Genomic DNA, 24974 nt, shown 5'->3' on the forward strand with positions numbered 1-24974 from the left:
TATCCAGCCAACCCCAACCTCTGATCCTCTCTCCATACTACACCCTGAGCCCTTACACTGAGAGTTGACTTTCCACAATAATGACTGTGACTCCAAAAGTGGTTTTTGAAAATCTAAATACAATCCACCATCTTGTTCCCCTTTATCCACAGCACAAGATTATATGACTTTTGTCTTAGAAGTTGCCACAGGTTAGTCTTTTTGCAATTGTGTGCTGCATGTTGACCATCGCATTTCCTTTCCTTAAAAAGAACCTACTCTAAATGTTTAAAGGGAATTACAATTCAGTAATATTTCAGTGAGTGAAAGCTATCATTACATTTCCCAATGTCTGTGCAATGGGAAGTCCAGTTTAAATGAGACAAACCATTCTTATCCTCAGTGTGTACCAGTGTCTTCAAATACCCTACCCACGATGCCTCATTGAGGGAAGGACAATGAAGTTGGGTGTGCTCCATGATGGGTGACCAGGTTGGACATTGATATTTTCTCATTAACCTTTTCAGAGAGGCTATTACACACCTGTGGAGCAGTTGGGCTTTGTACCTGGATCTCCTGGTCCAGGCACTACCACTGTAACTCAAAAGCACTAGCAGCTTGGACATAGTTCAAGCTCATTCAAAACTGACCGAGAAGGTTAAGGGTTCAAGTCCCACGTCATGTCCTGAGCATAAAATCAGAGCTGACACTTGCAGTGCTGCTTGAGGGAGTGCCAAGCTGTCAGAAATGTCACCTTTCCAAGAAGGTAATGAATTCCCGAGACTGTCCTCCCCATAAAATCGCACCCCCACCCAGCGCCACCCGATGAACAGGGAACAGGAGAGTCCACTGGATAAATATATTTCCATCAACATCACTAAAGCTAGATCACTTGGTCGCTACCACGGCAATGCATGTGGGATCTTGCTGTGCACAATTGCACAAATTGACAGCGATGTTTGTGGGTTCACTCAAACGTACTTCATTTGTTGTGAATGGCTTTGCAATGTCCAACACCCACAATGAAAGATGGCTGGAGACTGATTGGTGACATGGGATGGAAGGGGAGGAGGGTAGTAGGCTTTGGAATGGAGTGGATGATGCCCCAAAAATGAAAGAAATGCAATGAGTAAGCCACACCGTTCATGGCTGATTCTTGACCTGAACATTATGTTTCTGCCGGATCTCCAATTCCCCAAGTGCCTAAATATCTGTGACCCAGTGTACTGGATACTCTCAGTGACTGAGCATTGTGCATCCACAGCCCTCTGGGATAGAACATTCCAAAAATTAACAACCTGTCAATGAGGAAATGTCTCTTCATCTTAATCCAAAATGGCTGAGCCCTTAATCCTGAAACTACAACCTTCAACCAATAGGGGGAAGCAGTCTGTTCATATCTCCCCTATTAAACTCCCCAAGAATTTTCATTCTCATCAGTCTAATCTCCAAGAGAATTTAGGCTGAATTTACTCAATGTGTCCTCATAGGGTGACCCTTTCAACATCACACCTCCCACACAAACACTCTCTCACACAAATTCACTCACATAAATGGGCAGCAAGGTGGCACAGTGGTTAGCACTGCAGCCTCACAGCATCAGAGATCCGGGTTCAATTCCCACCTCAGGCAAGTGTCTGTGTGGAGTTTGCACGTTCTCCCTGTGTCTGCATGGGTTCGCTCCGGTTTCCTCCCACAGTCACAAAGATGTGCAGGCCAGGTGAATTGGCCACGTAGTGTTATGTGAAAAGGGAAATGGGTCTGAGTGGGTTGCTCTTCCCAGGATCGGTGTGGATGTTTTGGGGCGAAGGGCCTGTTTCCACACTGTACGGAATCTAATCAATAAACACTGACTCACTCTCACACAAATGTGCAAACAAATACTCAGTCTCTGTTACAGGCGCTCACGTTCTCACACAAATCACAGTCACACTCTCACAAACGCATATACACTAATACAAACACACTGTTACACACAATCACAAACTTGCACACTGTCACGTACACATATTTCACATGAGTATAAAGATCAGTTTCTTTCTCGGACTATAGACTGTGAAGTGGGAAAATCTGCTATAAAACAAGAAAACTCTGCAAGACGATGTTACAATTACATAGAAACCCTACAGTGTGGCAAAAGGTCACTTGGCTCATACCAAGCTCGCAAAGACAGCCGACCAAATCCAGCCTTGTACCTGATCCCCATAACCTCACCTTTACTATGGCTAATCCATCTCGCCTGCACATCTCCGGGAACAATACAGTTGTAATTACATGTGTTATGGGAGCCCGGAGTGAGGGTGTGTGTCTGTGTGCGCGTATGTGGTCACATGTAGGCCATACTAATTAAGGACGGCAGATTTCCTTCCCTAAAGGATATTAGTGAATGAGGTGGATTTTTACAACAATTGACAAAGTTACATAATTGCCATTAGGCCAGTTCTCTATTCCAGCTTTTTATTGAATTCAAATGTCATCACTGGTCATGATGTGGGATAAGAGCTTCTTTAAATTACTTTATGAGTTTCTTTAACTGTATCAAATGGGAGAGAGAAGCTAAAGTGAATATAGGTACCTTAGATAATGAGGCTGGAGAAATAAGAAGAAGAAAGCAGGAAATACTTTGCATCAGCCTTCAAAGTAGAATGCATTAATAGCATTCCAAAATTTCTAAATGATCAAGGGGGGGGGGGAAAGAAACAAAAACAACAACTACCACTGGAGAAAAATTAATGGGGCTAATCACTGATAAGACTCCTGAGCCTGAAGGGAAACATTGCATTATATTGAATATTATCACTACAGAGATAATGGATGCACCAGTAGAAATCTTCCAGGAATCCTTAGCTTTTGGTAAAATGCCAGACACCACACTGATACCAGGTATGAGGGGTCTGTCTTCTGAGGAGAGGCTGAGTAGATTTGGCCTGTGCTCGTTAGAGTACAGAAGAATGACAGGTGACTTTATTGAAATGCACTGGAGGCGTAAAGGACCAATGTAGATGCAGAATGGCTATTTCCCCCTTGTGGGACAATCTAGAAACTAGAGGGTATAATCTCAAAATAGGGCTCACACATTAAACACAGAATGAAGAGGAATTTCTACCTCAAGGGATTGTGACTCTGGTGGAATTCTTTATTGCAGAGAGCTTTTGAGGCTAGATCATTAAGTATTTTCATAGAACATAGAACATTACAGTGCAGTACAGGCCCTTTGGCCTCGATGTTGCGCCGACTTGTCATACCAATCTGAAACCCATCTAACTTTACACTATTGCATGTACGTCCATATGCTTGTCCAATGACGACTTAAATATACTTAAAGTTGGCGAATCTACTACCGTTGTAGGCAAAGCATTCCACACCCTTACTACTCTCTGAGTAAAGAAACTACCTCTGACATCTGTCCTATATCCGTCACTCCTCAATTTAAAGCTGTGCCCCCTCGTGCTCGCCATCACCATACTTGGAAAAAGGCTCTCCCTGTCCACCCTATCTAACCCTCTCATTATCTTAAATGTCTCTATTAAGTCACCTCTCAACCTTCTTCTTTCTAACAAAAACAGCCTCAAGTCGCTCAGCCCTTTCCTCTTAAGACCTTCCCTCCATACCAGGCAACATCCTAGTAAATCTCCGCTGCATCCTTTCCATAGCTTCCACATCCTCCTTATAATGCAGTGACCAGAACTGTACACAATACTCAAGTGCGGCCGCACCAGAGTTTTGTACAGCTCTAGCACAACCTCATGGTTCTGGAACTCAATCCCTCTATTAATAAAAGCTAAAAAAACTGTGTGCCTTCTTAACAACTCTGTCAACCTGGGTGGCAACTTTCAAGGATCTGTGTACCTGGACACCGAGATCTCTCTTTTCATCTACACTACCAAGAACCTTCTCTTAGCCCAGTACTTCCGGTTATTCCGACAGATAGAGAGATTTTTCATCAGTAAAGGAATCAAGGGTTATGAGGTAAAGGAAGGGAAGAAGACTTGAGAATTACCAGGACAGCCACAATCTCATTGAATGTTAGAGCAGACACAATGGACTGACTTGCCTACTGCTGGTCCTTTAGGACCCAGGTCCTCAGAACATCAGCTGAGGTACTGGATTACTAGGCAAGAGGGTGGTGCTGGAAAAGATTGCTAGTCTAGTAACTTGTTTTTTATCTTCCACATCCACAATACCTTTGTCCCTTTGTGTGTCAGTTTGTATGTGTATGAGAGTTTTAAAAAAAGGGGTAAAGTTCAAGTTAAAGAGTGATAGCTTAGCAATAGTTTGTTTACAACAAATAATGATTTGCATGATAATGATAAATACCTGGTATGCATCACCTTTTAACCTGAATTAGAAAGGAAGTCAATTTTAATCAAATTTTCACAATTGTGATGAATCTGGTAATAGTGGGGTTTGAGTTCCTGCACAACATCGTGACACATACCACACCCTCTCACGCATGCACTTCCACATAGACATGTGGCTCATGGAGCATACAACCTCTGACATGTATATGTGCGCGTCCACAATATACATGGCATGTGCTTGACTCAAAACACTGCTAACTCTCGGTGTCTCACACATGAAACATTCTCAGGGTCTGAAAAGTAAGACACAGAGCATATTGTGTAAGTACACTGCTGGAAAGCCAATTGACCACAGTGCATTTCCTCTTCTCTGAGGAATGTCTCGTCTTGTACAGTTTACTTGAAAGATTCAAACAAGACTGGAGATGTTACCCAGGAAGGAGGAGGGTGATGAGGAATGGGCTTAGGATCAGACTGTGAATGAGAGAAAGAGAGAGCATGATCGAGAGAGAGAGAGAGAGAGAGAGAGAGAGAGAGAAAAACACATCACAGCTGAGTACAAGGCAATAGTGTGTCCTGGGGAATTCCTGAAACAAGGAGGTATGTTGTGCTTTGTCAGTCTGGTAACTGATAGTCTTTCCTCAGTTGACAAAAATTCAGTCGCTGTGGCAACCGACGTCTTGCAAAGCAGAGCGATTTCTGGTGAAGACATGCGATCTTGTTGCATTTTGGACGGGCGGGGGATGGAGACCAGAGGCTGCCTGCTACCATCCGAATGGTGGGGGAGGGGGGTAAATTACAGATGTAGGGGGGAGGGGGGGTGTTCTCAGCAGTTGCTGGTCTGGGCAACTGGTTGAAGGAGGTGTTGGGGCAGTCACTCTTCAATTAATCCCTGTTTGGCATCACCCTATTTTCCTTCACAAGACCATTGGACCATAAGATGTAGTGGCAAAAGTAGGCCATTTGGCCCATCTAGTCTGTTCTGCCAATCCTGGTAAAGATCCTACAGATTCACTGTCCTCAGAGTAGAAATTTCTCCTTATTCCTGCCATACCCCTCACTTTAAGATGATGTCCTCTGATCCCGGATTGTCCCACAAGGAAAAACAATTTCCCATCTATTTTTGTGTCAGTTACAAACATGGCTATTATAGATTCACTTTTCTCACCCGAGCCACTATATCACAAATAGATAAAAACAAGGACTGCAGATGCTGGAAACCAGAGTCTAGGTTAGAGTGGTGCTGGAAAAGCACAGCAGGTCAGGCAGTATCCGAGGAGCAGGAAAATCAACGTTTCGGGCAAAAGTCCTTCATCAGGGCTTCAACCACGCTAATCTAAACTATATCATAAATACATGTGGCCCCAGCAATCTTCCCTATGGCATTGGCTAAATTGCCATCTTAAAAATACCCTCCTCCTAATCCCAACTCTCCGTCTTTTATTAGTTAGCCAATCCTCTCTCCTTGCTATATATCCATGCCATGAGATCTTACCTTGCTAACTAGGCTGGCATGCGGCAACTTATCAAGAGCCTTTTGGAATTAACATTCCTACTTCCTCTCTGCTTGCATTCTAACTCCCTCTCACTCCCCTTCGGGCTGGTATCTATGGTTCAGATCGCTAGTACCTCCGCAATTCAATATTCAACATTGGACAGTGAGGATCCAAAATTTTATAGACATATTGCTTTGCTGGATGTGAACATTTCTAGCTGAGACAGCACTCATTGCCCTTGAGAAGGTGGTGCTGAGCTGCCTTCTTGAACTGCTGCAGTCCATGTGCTATTACTAAACCCACAATGCTAGTAGGGAGGAATTCCAGGAATTTGATCCAGTGACACTGAAGGACGGCATGGGGGCAGGGGAGGGGTGGTGGATCTTACAGGTAGCGGAATTGTTTTTTCATTCTGTCATGGTCTGTGGGCCTCACTGGCAAAGCTAGCATTTGTTGCTTGCCCCTGTTGCTGTTAAACTGATATGCTTTTTAGGCCACTTCAAAGGACACTCAAGAGTCAGCCATATTGTTGTGGGTCTGGAGTCACATGTAGGCCAGACCGGTAAGGACAGCAGATTTCCTACTCTGAGGAACCAAATAGGATTTGTGCCAATTAATGATTGCTGTCATGGTCATGAGTTATAAGGAGAGGCTAGATAGGCTGGGACTTCTTTCCCTCGAGTATAGGAGCTGAGGGGGTTACCTTATAGTAGTGTATAAAATCATAAGGGGCATACATAAAGTGAGCCAATCTACAGGCTGAGCAAACACAGTGCCTGTAGGTCCCACAGTGAGATCCTTACCTTGCACATTCTGCTCCTTCATCCTGGGGCTGCTCCTTGCCCTTCATCCAGACTTCATGATACCCGTTCCTCTGCGCCCCCTCCCCACCTCCCCCACCACCATCACTGCCACTACTCACCCCCACCCCTGCCGCACACGGTCTCTTCCCACAGCCATTGTATATTGTGGCAGGTGGGGGATTTCAAGACTGGGGCCATATTTTTAAGGTGAGAGGAGCAAAGTTTAAAAGAGGGAACAACGTTTTTTAACACAGAGAGTGAGTCATGTGTGGAATGAACTTCCAGAGGAAGTAGTGGATGTGGGTACATTACAACATTTATAAGACATTTGGATATGTGTATGAATAAGAAATGTTTGGAGGCATATGCGCCAAGTGCAGGCAGGTTGAATTAGCTTGGGATTATGGTCGACATGGACTGAGACTGAAGGGTCTGTTTCTGTGCTGTATGACCCTATTATTGAGATTTGATTTAGATATGTACTTATTGAATTTCAATTTCATTAGTTGTTATGGCAAGATGTGAACCCATGTTAGCCTCCAATGACATTACCACTGTTTCCTGATCTTCCCTGCTTGTGCTGCCCTTGTCCTTCTTCATGGTTGAGGTCACAGGCCTGGACAATGCAGTCAAAAGAGCTTTTGTGAGTTGAACATGGAGGCGCCACAGTGTTCATACTGAACTAGTCAGTACATTTCTCTTGCTCTGTCCAGGGTAGGGTTAGGAGGGTTTGTGGGATGTGGTGAAGGAAGCCACAGATTTGTGGGTACGTTAAGGAGTGGTGATGGGGTTGGTGGGAATGAGGAGACAGGATTGGGTGGTGGTGGGGGGGGGGTTTGAGGAATAGGCATTCAACTAATCTTGAGCCAATCTACAGTCTGAGCAAACCCAGTGCCTGCAGGGCCCAGTGAGATCCTTACCTTGAATATCCTGCTCATTCATCCTGGGGCTGCTCCTAGCTCTTCGTTCTGACTTCTTGATACCCGTTCCTCCGCCCCCTCCCACCCCTGCCACACATGGTCCCTTCCCATAGCCATTGTATATTGTGGCACAGGAGCTCATGTGGTTCTTGTAGATGGTTGAGGGTGGGCTGTTTAATCGGTTCTGACGATCGATCTTCAGTTTTTTGTGCAGTCGGTCATGTTTACTGTATTGGTCTTCCCTCGTGATATAACTGGACATCCCGTAGAGAGGGATGAATTCTGTTGAAAAATAAAACACAACCTGAAGTAAGGATGGAAAGAGAAGAAGAAACAAATAGAAAAAGAAATAACAAAAGTAGAATCTTTGTGCATTAATCAGCATTTAGATGTTAGATGGTGTAGAATGAGGTTTTAATTCCAAACTTCTTAAGAATTGTAAAGTTGTCAAATAACTCATATTGAGCTGAAAATGTGTTGCTGGTTAAAGCACAGCAGGTTAGGCAGCATCCAAGGAACAGGAAATTCGACGTTTCGGGCCAGAGCCCTTCATCAGGAATCAAATAACTCATTCTCTGGATTAACAGTCCAGTCAACTAAGCACTATATACTCTTTTTATTCACAATATTCGTCTAGTAATATTTATTCCAACATTTTGCTTTAACCCGTTTGTCCACCGAGCCTGACTCTGATCATTTAGCTAATCCTCTATCCGTGATATACCAACACTAATACCACGAGTTCTTATCTTGTGGGATAATCTTCAATGTGGCCCCTTACTGGATTTCTTCTGGAAAGCCAAACACACTACATCCACTGGTTCCCCTTCACCCTCCCTACTTATTTCATTCTTAAAGAACTCTAATACATTTTTCAAATGCAATTTCACTTTCACACAATGATTCTGTTTGACTGCCTCAAGATTTTCCAACTTTTTGATTAGGCGTTTCATATGCTTGCCTTTATTGGTCAGTGCAATGAGTATAAGAGTTGAGGTGCCATGTCATGGCTATACAGGACATTGGTTAGGCCACTTTTGGAATACTGTGAGCAATTCTATAGGAGGTTTCCCTGCTATAGAAAGGATGTTATAAAACTTGAAAGGGTTCAGAAATGATTTACAAGGATGTTGCCAGGGTTGGAGGGTTTGAGCTATGGGGAGAGGCTGAATAGGCTGGGGCTATTTTTCCTGGAGCATCGTAGACCTAGGGGTGACCTCATAGAGGTTTATGAAATCATGAGGAGAGTGGATAAGATAAATAGACAAAGTCTTTTCTCCAGGGTGGGGGTGTCCAAACCTAGAGGGCATAGGTTTAGGGTGAGAGGGGAAAGATTTAAAAGGGACATATGGGGCAACTTTTTCACACAGAGGGTGGTACGTGTATGGAATGAGCTGCCAGAGGAATTGATTGAGGCTGGTACAATTGCAACATTTAAAAGGCATTTGGATAGGTATATGAATAGGAAGGGTTTGGTGGGATATGGGTCAAATACTAACAAATGGGACTGGATTAATTTAGGATGCCTGGTCAGCATGGATGAGTTGGATTGAAGGATTTGTTTCTTTGCTGTACAGCTCAATGACTCTATTCCACCATTACCTACATATTAATTGATTCTATCATTTTTCCAATAACAAAGTTTAAGTTAATTGGCCTAAACTTTCTTGCTTTCTGTCTGTCTCATTTTTTGGATACAGTGTTGTCCTTGACATTTTTCAATTCATTGGGACCTTGACAAAATCAAGGAAATTTTGGAAGATTAGAACCAATGAATCAACTATCTCTGCTGACACTAAGTTTAAGATCTTAGGATGTAGGCCATTCGTTCCAGGGGACGTGGCAGCTTTTAATTTCATTATTTTGCCCAACAGTTTTGGTATAGTGAATCTGTTCATTTCAAGTTCTTCTCTCCTTTTTGCTTCTTCATTTTCTACTGTCTTTCAGATGCTTTCTGTGTCTTCTGCTCTGAAGACAGCTATAAAATACTTGATCAAAGTCTCTGTCATTTCCATATTTCTGAATTATTATTAAATTCTAAAACTCACCATTTGAAGGCCAAAATACTTACTTTAGCTACTTTCTTCTTTTTTACATACAGCGTGACTCCCATATCCGCAGAATCGTTTTCCGCAGTTTCAGCTACCTGTGGTTTACCATGGCCCGAACATATTATAGGGAACGTTCCAGAACCAGGGCCCAGAAGGCTGCTGGGAAGGTACTTTTCCCATTGAAATGAAGGGGTTCACTCATATCCATGGTTTCGGCCTTCCCTGGCAGGTCTAGGAATGTATCCCCCGCAGGTACGGGGGTGGGTCTACTGTATTTGTAGAAGCTTTTACTGTCTATATTTCCTGCTGCTTTTATCTTCTCATTCAATTTCTTCCGCTTTATTCTTTTAAGTCATCTTTGCTGGTTTCTCAATGTTTTGGTCTACCACTAATTGCACATCTTTTCTTTCTCTTTGAAATTTTTCTTAAGCTTCAAAGTTAGGAAGGAAGATATATCCATCTCGTACAGCCTTCCTTTCTCAACTGAATATACTTTTATTGAGAGTTATTAAATATCTCCCTAAATATTCCCACTGCTTTCCGACCATCTTATCTATTTTCCATTGCACTTTAGCCAACTGCGTCTTCATTCCCTTTATTTAAGATAAGATACCTGTTTCAGACACAGGCTTCTCACCTTCAAGCTGAATGCAAAATTCTATCATGCTATGAACACTTGCACTGAGTGGATCCTTACTTTTGAGATAATTCATTCATCCTGTCTCATTGCACATTACCAAGACTATAATAGTCTGTTTCCGGGTTAGTTCCAGAATGTATTGTTCCAAAAAACAACATCAACACAAAAGCTACCTGGAATTAAAAACCTGGCCTGTGTTTGTAAGCCCCTATGGGCTGTATTAGAAATAGAAAATAGAAATAAGAGTTTGGGAGAAATGAGTAGTTCAAGAGGCAGCCTCGAGTTTGATGCAGGCAGCACTGATTGACACAAAATAGGGCGATGTAATCCTGTCCATCATGTCTGTGATGACTCTTTGAAAGGCCTTATCCAATAAGTCTCACTTCCTTACTCTTTCCCAATAGCTTTGCAAATGTTGCCTTTTCATTTCATTTCCAATTCTCTTTAGGACGATATTACTGGAACCATCTCCATTGCCTTTTCAGGCAATGCATTTTACAAGCATTTCAGACTGCAGGGGGTTCAACAAGGCACACCCTTCTTCAGCTGCAAATGTGTTGCTGGTCAAAGCACAGCAGGTCAGGCAGCATCTCAGGAATAGAGAATTCGACGTTTCGAGCATCAGGATGTTTCCTGATGAAGGGCTTATGCTCGAAACGTCGAATTCTCTATTCCTGAGATGCTGCCTGACTTGCTGTGCTTTGACCAGCAACACATTTGCAGCTGTGATCTCCAGCATCTGCAGACCTCATTTTTTACACCCTTCTTCAGGGCAGACATGGGCAATAAATGCTGCCCAACCAGAGATGTCCACATCCCATGAACAAATTAAAAAAAGCAACATTCAACTAGACCCTGCTTAAAAATAAATCTTTGTCGATCCTCAACTTTTTTAGGAGGACTGCAGATGCTGGAGATCAGAGGTGAAAATGTGTTGCTGAAGAAGGGCTCATGCCCGAAACATTGATTCTCCTGCTCCTTGGATGCTGCTGACCTGCTGCGCTTTTCCAGCAACACATTTTCACCTCAACATTTTTAGCCAATTTTCTTAAACATGTGCCCACTGTTCACTGACCTTCCTGCCACTGAAACAATTGCTTACTATCTACTTTGTCTGGAATCAGCTCTTAACCCCTTTGCTCTAAGGAATACAACCCTACCTTCTCCAGACTCTGCATGTAAGTGAAAACTCTCATCTCTGACTCCATTCTAATAAACTCCTCCAAACCCTCTGAAAGGCCCTGTCATACCTCCTCAAATGTGGTGCCAAGAACTGGACACAAACATGCACTGCCATCTCTGTTTTTATATGAATCTATACGAGTATACAAATGAGGGACAGTAGGCCATTCAGCCTTTTCAGCCTGCCTCACTATGGACCAATCTTTTCTTTCAATTTGATACTGTTCTTAAATTCCTCAGTTCGGCATGGATGATGTAATCTTTTTGCTGAGTCCTTCTTTCTCCAAATCCAATTAAGGCTTACCTGTTTGTGGCCTCAATTTCACATTCTTACTTACATGTGATATCCTTTTACTCCTTTGTTAGTCAAGAATTTCTCCACCTCTGCCTTAAAAATATGTAATAGCCCTGCCTCTACCGAGAATTCCACAGACTGATGACTCTCTGCAAGGGAGGAAACTTGCCTCATCTCAGTCCTAAATGGAAAGACCCTTATTTTTAAACCTTGACCCCTGGTTTTAGTCTCACAACAGATGGGAAACATCCTTTTAGCGCCCAACTTGTCAAATCTTCTCAGGATCTTTTACATTTCAATAAAGTCATTTCTCATTTTCCTAAACCCAATTCCTCATCAGTAATCCCTTGAATCCAGGAATGAGAACCTTCTGCTACAACACATTTACATCCTGTTTCAAAAGGAGACCAAAACTGTACATAGTACTCCATAGGTGGTCTCACTAATGTCTTTTGTAACCACATTATGACTGTGATATCCAATTCCCTTGAAGTCACTGTCAACATGACATCGTGAGCTTGCTAGCCAATTACCTTGCTCCCCGTATATTGTTGGTGGAAGGTGATGTTGAAAAAATTGAGGTGGTAGATCTCCTGGCCCGGTGACTGGGGGATAATAGGCCGCGTGCGAGTGAGGGATGAGATGCGGGTGGTGCGTGATGTACGGAGGCAGGTGATGTGTCGGAGAGATGGCTGATGGGTAGCTGGGCGGAAAACATTCCGGTGATTGTGGGGTGACCACCACCCTGCGGACCCCAGTGTTATCCTCGATCACCTGTGATTGACAAAGAAAGAGAAAACAAAAATCAAGCTGCTCCTCTTAGCATTCATTTGTTGGACGCACACCCCGCCTTTCTTACCCTGCATTTATATAGCAACTTGGGATTACATAATTCATATAATGTAGAGAAACAGGACATTCTGGCCAATTGGTTGATGTCGGTATCCAAGTGCACATGGACTCCCGATCTCTCTCTATTTAACCCATTACTGTTTCCTTCTGGGTCTTTCTAATAACAGATGATCTTGTCATTGACATTTTGCTGTTTATGGCAACTGGCTGTGGTCACATTGGATGCCACATTTTCTTACATTACAACATTGACTTTGAAAAGTATGTCATTGGTGCAAATAATTTGGATCTCCTAAGTTCATGAAATGCAGATCCTTTCCTTTTCCCTGAACTATGACCTCTTTTGTCACTTTATTGGAAGTAGGCGACTTATCATTTAAGGTCAGAGAAAAGTTTCCTGTGCAGGAGTGGGACTTCAGTCAAAGCCAGTGTCTGTGATCCACTTGTGCCTCTACATCCCCTCCCCATCTGATCTGATCACTGCAATCTTCTATTCCTTTCTCCCTCAGGTGTTTTTCTCATTTTCTTTTAAATATACTTAGTTTCACTCAGAGGCTGGTGAATCTTTGGAATATATTGCTCAGAGGGCCACGGAGATTTATTTGTTACATATCTTCAAGACTGAGATTGATAGATTTCTATATATTAAACTTACGAAAGGACATGGGGATAGTGCAGGAAAGTGACATCGAAGTAAACATTCAGCTATGATCTCACTGTGTACTTAAGCAGGATCCAGGGTCTGAATAATGACGTTCCTAATACTTATATTCTGATGTGATTCATCATCAGTGACTGACCATTCAAACCATTCTCCAATTAAAAAAGAGTTCTGTTCTGAATTTCTGGCTTGCTTTCTTGTCGACTCTGTTATATTTGAGACTTTACGAAGGTTATGTTTATGAAGGTAAGCTGCTATGTCACTGCGACTCAGTAGTCATGAGTCAGTGCCCTGCAAAGAAATGGTTGTCTATAAAGCTACAGTCTGTTCTGTCTGTTACAGGCACGAGACTCCTTACCATCTTGTACATTGTAACAATAAACACATATTAACATTAATATTGGATCCAAAATTGGCTGAATATTAGGAGATAGAGGGTGGTGGTGCTAGAAGACTGTTTTGCGAGACTGGAAACCAATTTCTAGTGGTGGGTCCCTATTGCCCATATTAACAACGGATATGAGAATGCAGGGGTGATGATAAGTATGTTTGCAGATGACACAAAGATTGGCTGAGTGATTAGCAGTGAGGAAGTAGGTCTTACATTGCAGGAGGACATAAATGGTTTGGTCGGATGGGCAGATGGAATTTAATCATGATCAGTGAGAGGTGATTAACTTTGGGAGAGGTAACAAGATAAAAATGAATGGCAGGACACTCGGAAGCTCAGAGGAGCAGAGGGAATTTTGGGGTACTTATCAACAAATCCCTGAAGGTGACAGGGAAAATTAATAGGGAAGTCAAGAAGGCATACAGGAGACTTGCCTTTTCAGTTAAGTATTTTAGCTATGGATAGAGACTGGATAAACTCAGATTCCTTTTGTTTGGAGCAGAGAAGATTGAGGGGGCACCAAATAGAGGTGTTTAGGATTATGAGTGCCATGGTCAGAGAAATAGACAGCAGCTGTTCTTCTTAACTGAAGTGTCAATAATGAAGGGCAGAATTTCAAGACAAAAGGCAAGAGGTTTAGAGGAGATTCGAGGAAAATCTTTTTCACCCACAGGGTGATGGGAATCTGAAATGCACTATGTGGAGGAGTAGTTACGGTAGTTAATGTGACCATGTTTAAAAGCTATTTGAGTGAGCCCTTGAAATGTCACAGCATTCAAGGCTATGGGCCTAAGGCTGGAGAGTGGGACCAATGTCGATTGGTGTAGTTTTGGCAGTATGGAATAAGTGGGTCCAAGGGCCTCTTCTGTACTGTATGAAATCTAGCCTGAATTTCCATAAAGACCTGAAAAACCCAAATTATAACATATTCAAATAGCATGACTTTACATTTCTAGTATCTTCTTCACAGTGTTTGTAATTTCCTCAGTGTCTCTATTTCCTTTTAGTCATATTGATAATTCTAATGTACCAAAATGCTCCTGCATGCCTTACATGAGGATTGAGATAGCTTGGTGTGGATTGTCACTCACTGGTCACATTCCTGACTGTGAACTGCAAGACGCAGTTCAAAGCTTTGATCACGTAATTCATGTTGACACTCACTGCACTGAGGGGGTGCTGCACTTCTGTTGAAGATCCCATGGCCATTTTTTTCTCAGAGTTGTCTCCAACGGCTGAGGCAATCGTTCTCCTGTGGCCAAGCTCACATCAAACAGATTGTCTCACCTCTAACACATTGGCACTTGTGGGATCTGGCTGTGCAAAACTAACAGCAAAACTGTGATGACAATGAATATATTTATAAAGGAGGTCACTCTTCACGTTGGTACCTCTGGGCCAGAAGTTCTGGGTTCATGTCCCAACTCATGATCCGAAGGCCAAGGAAGGTGCAAAACAATGTGACTCAATGGGTGAATTAACCCCTATCCATTCTTCCAATATATCTGTACCAAGCAGTAAGAGCGAGAGAGCTTCCTCATCAGCCAGAACTGTGCTTCCCCATGTTAAAATCCCAAGCACAGACTCTTGTCATGAGTAAGAATCGCAGTCCAACACACTTTCACCCTAATATAGTATTTCACTGACTGTACTGCACTTTTGGTTGGATGGAAGTTGTGAAAAGCACTATATAAATGCAAGCTTTTATTTCTTATAATATAGACACACATAAACACACACACACAGAGGCACATACACGCACACACACATGCATGATCAAAACCTCTGTTTCTTATGATGAAATTAGAAAATACCATAAGTGTTCAACTGGTTAGGTAGTATCTGTGGTGTGCTTTTTGAAACATGTTGCTAAGCCAGGAATTAATTGGACAAATGAACAAGCCGCGCTGATGAATGGATCGCTGCTGTCATTGTACGTCCACCTCCAATGAAAGCGCATGGAGATGGGATGTTGATTGAACATGCTATTTTGCAAATATCAACACCCCAATCTCTCATCATCAAATTTCTTCATCTTTTTATTAGGCATTTTTTGCTGGATCCTAAAATCTACCCAATCTCCTGACCTGCTACTAATCTTCACAGAATTGGCTTCTAATTTATCTTTAATTCATTCATTGTATGTGGGTAGAGTTGGCTGGGCCAGCATTTATTGCCCATCCCTAAATGCCTGTGAGAAGGTGGCATCAATCTGCCTTATTGAACCACTGCAGTCAATGGAGGGAGATCCACAGTCCCATTTCAGAGGTAATTCCAAGATTTTGACCCAATGATAGCAAAATATATTTCTCATATATATTTCTAATCAGGATGATATGTGGCTTAGAGGTGATGGTGTTCCAATGTATCTGCTGTCCTTTTCCTTCCAGATGGAAGTGGTTATGGATTTGGGAGCCTTGGTGAACTTGTGCAGTGTATACTGTAGGTGGTACACACTGCTGCTGTTGAGTGTCAGCGGTGGAGAGATCGGAGGTTCATGCAATGTCTTTTGTTTGTTGAATTTGATACTACTCTTTACTTAGCAATAGACGATACATGCTTCTCCAAAGGAGATTCCGAGTTAATCTTGGCCAACTCTACATTCAAATTTTTATTAATTGATTTATGTTTAAAACACTAGTCTTTGACCCACAATGTTTAGCCTCAAAGTGCAATTCCATCATGTTATGATCACTATTGCTTAGTGGTGCTGGGCTGAACGGGATCAATGACCTTGGGGACTGTTTGCTTGTGCTGTTGGAGAGGGATTAACCTTGAATGGCTAGGAGATGTGAACCTGAGTAGGGAGACAGAAGAGGGAGAAATACGGACATAAACAAAAGGCACAAAAGTAACAATGAAAACTAGAAGGCAGGTAAAACAAAGGTGAAAAATAAAGGGAGCCATTGTGCAAAAGGGAGCTGAAATGATTAAAAGGTTAAAAAGACAAGTGTAAAGACATTGTGTCTTAATGCATGGAGCATTCACAATGAGGTCGATGGATAAATAGTGTAAATGTATACGCAGTTATGTTACAGTTGCAATTACAAAGCTGCAGGGTGACCAAGGATGGGAAACTAATGTAAAAGGATATCAGTGTTCAGGAAGAAATTGTTACTTATTGATTAAGATGGAGTGTGAAGGAACTGAATCCAAAACTAAGGTCCTGAATTTTAGTAAAGGGGACTACAAGGGTATGAGGCACAAGTTGGCAATGTTAGTTTGGGGAATCTTACTAAAAGGGTGGCCAGTGGATGGACAATGGCTAATAATTAAGGAAAATATGCATGTATTACAACCATTGTTTGATTCTCACTGGTGCAAAAATAAAACAGGAAAGGTGGTTAAAATATAGCTAATGAAAGAAATTAGGGACAGTGTTAGAATCAAACAGGAGATGCATTAATTGCCAGAGAAAGCAGCAAGCCTGGAAACTGGAACAGGGCAAAAAGATTGATTAGCAGATAGAATAAAGTATGAAAGTTTACTTGGGGAGGACATAAATAATGACTGTAAAATCTTCTGTAGTTTTGTGAATATAAAAAGCTTAGCAAAGACAAATGTAGATCCCTTACAGTCAGAGAGGGAAATTATAATGGGGAATAAAGAAATGGAAGAACTGAACGCATAATTTGGTTTTGTCTTCGTAAAAAAGGACACAAGTAATTTCCCAAAAACATTAAGGAACTATGGGTCTAGCGAGAGGTAGGAATTTTTAAAAATTGGTATCAGTGAAACTATGGTGGTGGAGAAATTAATGGGGTTCAAGGCTGACAAATCCCCATAACCTGATAATCTATATTGAAGGACGTGACCTGAAAATATTGAATGTGTTGGTGGGCATCTTCCAAAATTCTATAAATTCTGGAGTAGTTTCTACGGATGGTGGTGGCAAATATAATCTCACCATTTAAAAAAGGAGGGAAAGGGAATAAAAGGATAACAGACCAGTAGAGCAAATGCTGGAGTTTTTAAAAATAAAATACATGATAACAGAACATTTGGAAAACATTAAGGGAATTAGACAAAATCAGCATGAGTTTATGAAAGGGAAATCATGCTTAACTTATTTACTGGAGTTTTTTGAGAATGTAACTAGCAGAATAGATAAGGGAGAACTGTGGGTGCATTTGGATTCCAAAAAGATTTAGTAATAAGATCCCACATTAGAGGCTAGTGGGCAAACTTAAATAGTGGATATATAGTAAATCCTCTGTATCTGCAAAATCATGAATTGCAAATTTGCCTACCCACGACAAAAAGTATCTAACAACAAGAGTTAACATCCACAGGCAAAAAAGCACATCCATAATATTCTTAACCATTTTAACTTATTTGTAATGAGCTCGGCACTCAAGAATTTTATAATTCATAGGGATTGTCAGGAACAGAACCCTGGTGGACATGTGGTATTGACTGTATTGGAAACGTGGGTGAAGAAAAGGATTGGAGTGTCAATGTACACCACTCAATGAAAGTAGACAGGTCAGTGCAGCAAGCAATTAGGAAGGCAAATAGTATATTGGCCTTCATTGCAAGAGGTTTGGAGTTCAGAACTAGAGACGTCCTACTGCAGTTACTCAGGGCCTTGGTGAGAACACACTTAAAGCATTGCACGCAGTTTTGATATCCCTAAGACAGGATGTATTTGCTATAGAGGGAGTGCAGCAAAAATTTATTGGGCTGATACCGGAGTTGTCATGACTGTTGCAAGCGGAGAGATTGATTCAACCGGATTGGTACTCATTAGAGTTTAGAAAGAGGAGAGGCGACCGGATTGAAATGTAAAATACGAAAGGGGTTGGACACACCAGAAGTGGGGAGGATGTTTTGCTTGTTGCCGGAATTTAGACCTGGGAGTCACAATCTCAGAATATTGAATTGGCCATTTAGAACTGTGAGGAGAGAACATTTCTTCACTCAAGGGGTAATGAACCTGTGGAATTCTCAACCATAGAAGGCTGTGGAGGCTGGAATTCTGAGTATATTTAAGGAAGTGGGAATGCGGAATTGAGATAGAGGATCAGCAATGAAAATGTAGAATACTGGAACAGGGTCAAAGACTAGAATGGTCTACTCCTGCTCATTGTTTCTGTTTCTATGATTCCTTTATGTCAATTTTATTATTAACCATTTCTCATTGTACATTATCATGTCCAGAATAGCCTGCTGCCAATTTGTTGCCTGAACATATTGCTCTAAGAAATAGTCTGAATACACTGAATGAACTCATTAACCAGGTTACCTTTGGATGGGAGAAATGGTGGTAGAGTATTAATGTCACTGAACTAGTAATCCAGAGACCCAGGCTACTGGTTGTGGGCAAACATTCAAATCCCACATGAAGGGAGCTGGTTGATTTAAATTCAGTTAATAAGTCTAGAATTAAGTTTAGTGTCAATAAGTGCAAGAGCCTTTCTGGTTCAATATTATCCTTGAGGAGAAGGAAATCTGCCTCTTTTACTTGGTCTGGCCTACATGTGATTCACCATGGCGATATGCTGTGGTATTATCACTGGATTTGTAACTCAGACACCTATGAGTTTCATCCCATTGTTGCAGAAAGTGAAATCGGAATCCAATTTTATTATCTGGTATTAAAGGCAGGTCTAATGGTGGCAATGAAACCTGTTTGTAAAAACCCATCTGATTCACTAATGTCCTTTCAGGAAGGAATGCCTACAATCCACAACTGGCTTACCTGTGACTCCAGGCCCATAGCAATGTGATTCACTCTTATTGAACCTCAGGATTGGCCAAGCATGCCAGTCAACTGTACCTAAGTGCTACAAAGTCTGATACAAGGAAGGAAACTGGATTGACTAACGAACAACGACTAAGGCACTGGATTTGGCAATGGCACATTCAGCCCTGTGCAAGGTCTGTTTGCCTTGATGAGGGCAGCATCAAAAGCACTCAGGATGCTTGACAACATCCAGAACGAAGCAGCCTGCTTGACTGGCACCCTGCCCACCATCTTTGACATTTGCTCTTTCATCACTGATGAACAGTAGCAGTAGCATATACAATCTACAAAATACAACCGAGGCTCCTTGGGAGAGTGCCTTTCAACTCCATGACCTCTACCACACGAGGATAGCAAATACATGGGAAAACTGCTACCTGCAAGTTCCCCATTTAGTCACACACCATCCTAAGTTGGAACTAAATTGCCGCATCTTCAGTGTCACTGGGTCATGAACTCCCTTCCTAAAGGGAATGTGGCTGTCCCTTCACCATATGGACTTGTGCTGTTCCAGACAACTGCATATCACAATTTTCTCAAGAGCAAAGAGGGATGGGTAATAAATGCAGGCCCAGCCAGCAAAAGCTCACTTCCCCTGAACAAATAAGGAAAAATAATCCACTTAGTCCAATTGTCATGTAGATTAAGGTTGCCTAAGATTATTAAGTCATGTTTTTTACAAGACCCATTTATTTCTTCCTGCACAGTTTACTGCATAGTGTAAGTACTGCTCCTGGGAGTTTACAACCCTATGGCCTTAACACAGAGTCAAGAAAAACACTTCATATTCTGCCTTGGGAGCTTACAGCCTTCGCATTGAGTTCACCAGCTTCAAAATCTCCTCACCCTAATCCTTATCCCATGTCCAGCCTCCCCTCCTCCTCGACTGGACCTAACCTTTCTATCTTACTCCTCACGTATCCGCTCCACCCTTCCCACTGACCAATCACCATCAACCGCTACCTGCATCCACCTATCACCATCCCATCTACCTTTACTCAACCCCACCCCCCCCTCTACTTTTTTCTCAACTCCTTTCCCCCTCCCTAGTCCTGCTGAAGGATCCTGGCCTGAAACATTGACTTTCCCCACTCCTGCCTGACCTGCTGTGCCTTTCCAGCTCCACATTTTATTGACTGTTACGGTATGACCTTTCCCTTTCCCCTTCTTTTCTCTACTCAAATTGCTTCTCCATTTTGCACTTTTCAGTTACAGTCGTTATTCTACACCTCCGTCTTTTCCTAGATTTCTGTCAAACACCGTCCTGTACTCAGGACTCTTGCAAATATGTCCATAAGGAGGAAGATAGGGGAAGGGAGAGCAGGAAGTTACTTGCAATCCCTCACATTAAAACCTCTCACTCATATGGAATGTCTTCATTATATTGTTGCTCACTACCATGATGTTCCCTGGTGAGCCCAAGTTAAAACGCCTGTGAGCAAAGAGTACAAGAGACACAACAAATCCCCACTTTCAATGTGTTTCTCTCTCTGACTCTCTCTTTTCCCCGCCATTGGTTACTTCTCCTCTCTGTTTTCCTCACAAAATAATCCTTGGCTTTTGAGAGTTTAAAATAATGAGAAGTAATCTCATTAAAACAGACGTTTCTGGGCATTTTGACAGGCTGGGTGCTGAGAGGTTGGAGAGTCTGGGACATGGGTCACTAACTCTGTAAAAAGGCTCGGCCATTTAGAACTGAGATGGGGTGAAGTGTCTTAATTCAGAGGGCTGTGGCTGTCTGGAATTCTGTCCTCCTGGAGTCTCAATCATGGACAATATTAAAGACCGTTGATAATAGATAGTTGGACATTAAAAGAGATGGAGAATTAATGGGAGGGACAGCCATGATTGATTTGAGTGATGCAGCAGACTCGATGGGCTGAATTTCTACTGCTACACCTGTTCTTCCGTGCTTAATTTCTCTGCTATTGCCCCATGCTGTTTGTTACTCTCCTCTTTCTCTCTGTTACTTTCCCTCTCTGTCTGTTGAAAATAAAGCACTGACAACTGGGGAAAGGATTCATATGCTCGGTGAATATAAAACACAGATGGTTGCCACATATCCTTTTAGGAGTTAAACAGGTTTATTTTCAATTCCAGCAACTCATGCATTGCAACACAAATGAAGTCGTCTGACACAACCCCACACACTCTCCAACTTCCTGAGTTCAAGGAGGTCAGGATTGTTTTCCTAAACCAGCCGCTAATTCACATCCTGCCTAAAGGGCTTCATATTTCATGCAGGTTTCTTGGTAATTACAAAAATAAAATTATACGCTTTCATAGAGTCTACTCATCCATTTCATCTCTTTCCACAGTACATGAACACAATATCCGATGTCTTATTCATTTCAGGGATGTAGGCATTCACTGCCCATTCTTTGAGAAGATGAGCTGTCTTCTTGAATCACTGCAGTCCATATGCTGTGTGGAGACCTACAGAGGTTTTCAGAAGGGAATTCCAGGATTTTGACCCATCAAAAGTGTAAGAATGGTTATAAGTCAGGATAGAGAGTGGCTTGGAAGGGAACTTGCAGTAAGTGGTGTTCCCATGTTTTTGTTGTCCTTGTCTTTGTAGATGGAAGCTGCCATTGAAGGAGCCTTGGTGAATTAATGCAGTGAACCTGGAGGATGGTACACACCGCTGCCACTTTGCATCAGTGGTAGAGATAGTATTTAAAATGGTTGAAGGGGCACCAATCAATATATGGTGTGTCAAACTTCTTGAGTATTGCTGGGGCTGCATTCATCCAGACTAATGGGGAGCATTTCATTACACTGCTGACCTCTGCCTTGTAGATAGTGGAAGGCTTTGGAGAGTCAGGAGGTGAGTTATTTGTCACAATTTCCAACCTGTTATATGCTCTTCCAACTACTGCATTTATAAGGCTCTTCCAGTTCAATTTCTGATTGATGCAGACCCGCACCATGTTGATAACTGAGGATTCAACAAAGGGAAGAGATGTCAAAAAGTGATGATTAGATTCTGTCTAATTGAAGGTGGTCATTGCTTGGCACTTGGGTGGTGTGATTGGATATGGCAGGACTGCAGGGCTTTGTTTAAGGGATCATTTAGTCCTATCTATTAGGTGCTGCTTCTCCTTTTCAGCATGCATGCAGTTCTGTGTGATAGCCTCATGATGTTGGCACCTCACCTTTAGGCATATCTAATGCTACCTCTGGCATGTTCTCTGTAATTTCCCAAAAGACCCGGTATTGATCACCAACTGTTGAACACTGGCCATCAGGTTAAAGATTGTGATTGAATACAATTCTGCTTTTGATGATGGTTTCTTGAATGCAATGCTTTAACCTGCTAGAAACTTTTCTGAATCTGTACTATTTAGCACTGTAGTGGTTTTGCACATCACATTGGAGAGTTTCCTCAGTTTTCTTTTAATTCTTTGTGGATGTCACTGGCAAGACCAGTATTTGTTGCCATCCTTGAGTGCCCTTGAATTGAGTGGCTTGCTAAAGCCACTAAGTCATCACTAAGTCACATGTAGACCAAACCAGGTAAGAATGCCAGATTTCCTTCCCTGCAAGACATTAATGAATCGGATGGGTGTTTATTATAACCAATCATGGTTTAACAGTCACTATCATTGAGGTGAAGAGACACTGAGATTCCTTCATTTAAAATCCACCAGTTGCTGAAATGAGATTTGAACCCATGTTCCCAGACCATTAAGTTGGGCCTCTGGATCACTAGGGCAGTGACATTACCACTGTGCCTCCATCTTTCCATTGGACTTTGTTGCTACAAGGACTATATGTTGTTCACTCTGACCAATGCTGTCATGCGGTGTATCGGGGCAGAGGGGGATAGATTGATGAGAATGAAGAAAACTCCTCATTGTCAGAGATACTCTACATTTTTAATTTCCTGAATGACGATTCTCTTCAAGATAGAATTGAGAAAAGTCCACAATATAAAAAGCATTGACTTCACCACGGCTCTCCTCTCCATGTTCAAAAGGCCACCAGTTCCCTGAACACTGTCACCCTGTTCTTACAGCAGCATCGGATTACACAAACATGGGGTATAGTTCCTGATCCTGGTCCTGGATTATGCATTCGTAGGGGTATCATCTACTGGTGGCTTGCAGTTGGAGTAAAGTGCTGACACCAATCCTCCTTCCTCCGCTGAATCTAAGGGTCTATATAATTAGCAATGGGAGAGGATGCACCACTGTTCAGTGTCAGTGAAATAATGCACTTGTTTTGCACTACAAAATGTCAGTTCTTGTACAATAACAGTCGGTGCAAGTTACATTGACTAGGTGATCATAACTACAAAGACTCTTAGGAGCCAAAGGTGACATGTCTCTCTTCAACAGGACCAAGATGGTTGCCTCTCCATCCAAACCTTTGTGACTTCTCAATTTGGGTACAGCTTAACATAGCTTCAACTCTTTCAGAACCATTAACTTATAGAACAGGTAATATTGAAGAGGTTTGGGGATTGGGGTTGGTTCCTTGTCTAAGTCTGCTTATCATCCCTCACCTCAGAGATGAATGTCTGACTTGTATATGGAGTGGATGGGGGAGGAGAGTGTGTAGGGATGATCTCTTACCTGTGAGATGTATCCTGGTGGAACGTGAATTGGGGGAATGGATCCATTAGGGGACATCATGGGAACTTCCGCTGGCCCTGCCAATAAAACACAGACAACATAAGGTTCAGGAAGGAGACAGAAAAAGCACTCAACAAACCAATGAATCACAGCAATAACTTAACCAGATTCAATCAGAAATAGATGCACCACTCCCCCTGTACTCTGTCCCTTCAGTTAGTCATTGGGTCACTCCAGCCACATTTGATTGGTCAGAGCAAGCAAGGGAGTGAGACTGTGACTATGAGCTAGATAGAGGGAGAGGAGACAATCTATTAACTTGGCAAACCAAGAAGCAGGAGGTGGTGAGGGGTGATTTGTTTGAAGTGTATAAGATCCTGAATGGTCTCGACTAGGTGGATGTGAAAAGAATGTGTGCTGTTGTAGGTCAATTCAGAAGCAGGGTGCAATGCTTTAAACATTGGGGTCACCTTTCCAGAACAGAAATTAGGGGAATTTCTGCCTCTCAGGATTGTGCAGCTTTGGAACTTACTTCAGAAAACAATGGAAGCAGATTAAAGCAGATATCAATAGATTCTTGATAGGAAGAGAGTCAAAAGTTCACAGAGTTAGATTGAAATTTGGAATTCAAATAACAGATAATTCACGTCCCTATTGAATGGTGGAGATGGACCAAATGGCCTACACAGGCTTGCACTTCATGGCAGGGAAATGGACTTTAAATCTAGCAAGCCTGTCAACCCACAGCCTAACCTCCCATCGCTGCTCCCCCTGCTGGTCTCAGTGGTATCAGTCACATCAGGCAACCTGCTCTCTGGTGGGCTAATTGAGGACTTTGAGTTGGGAACTATTACCCATTGAAAGGCATCATCCTGCCTTTGTCGAGATGTGGGTGAGCTAGCCGGGTGAGCTAGCCCAGGGCGTTTCTCCAGAAGGGCAACTAATTTGTGTTGGCGAGAGTGGAGGGGAGCCCGAGTGTTCAGGGGGCACAATGTGTGAAGTTTTCAAAGAGAAAGGGATTAAGAAATCCAGCCAGAGGATGGATAGCTAAAATCAAATCTGTGACAGAAGCCAAAACGG

General features: G+C 42.4%; 1 protein-coding gene across 1 annotated transcript in view; it reads right to left on the bottom strand.

The window, feature by feature from the left end:
• fndc3ba (fibronectin type III domain containing 3Ba) overlaps positions 1 to 24974 on the bottom strand; it is a 341227-nt gene that overhangs the window by 128627 nt on the left and 187626 nt on the right. Inside the window, exons 4-6 of the mRNA XM_060834618.1 lie at positions 23895 to 23971; positions 12201 to 12441; positions 7500 to 7781 (exon numbers count right to left, since the gene is read on the bottom strand). Of these exons, the coding sequence (XP_060690601.1) occupies positions 7500 to 7781; positions 12201 to 12441; positions 23895 to 23971 (600 nt within the window). The remainder of the gene's footprint in view (positions 1 to 7499; positions 7782 to 12200; positions 12442 to 23894; positions 23972 to 24974) is intronic.

This window comes from Hemiscyllium ocellatum, chromosome 13, assembly GCF_020745735.1.
Source record: "Hemiscyllium ocellatum isolate sHemOce1 chromosome 13, sHemOce1.pat.X.cur, whole genome shotgun sequence".
NCBI lineage: Eukaryota > Metazoa > Chordata > Chondrichthyes > Orectolobiformes > Hemiscylliidae > Hemiscyllium > Hemiscyllium ocellatum.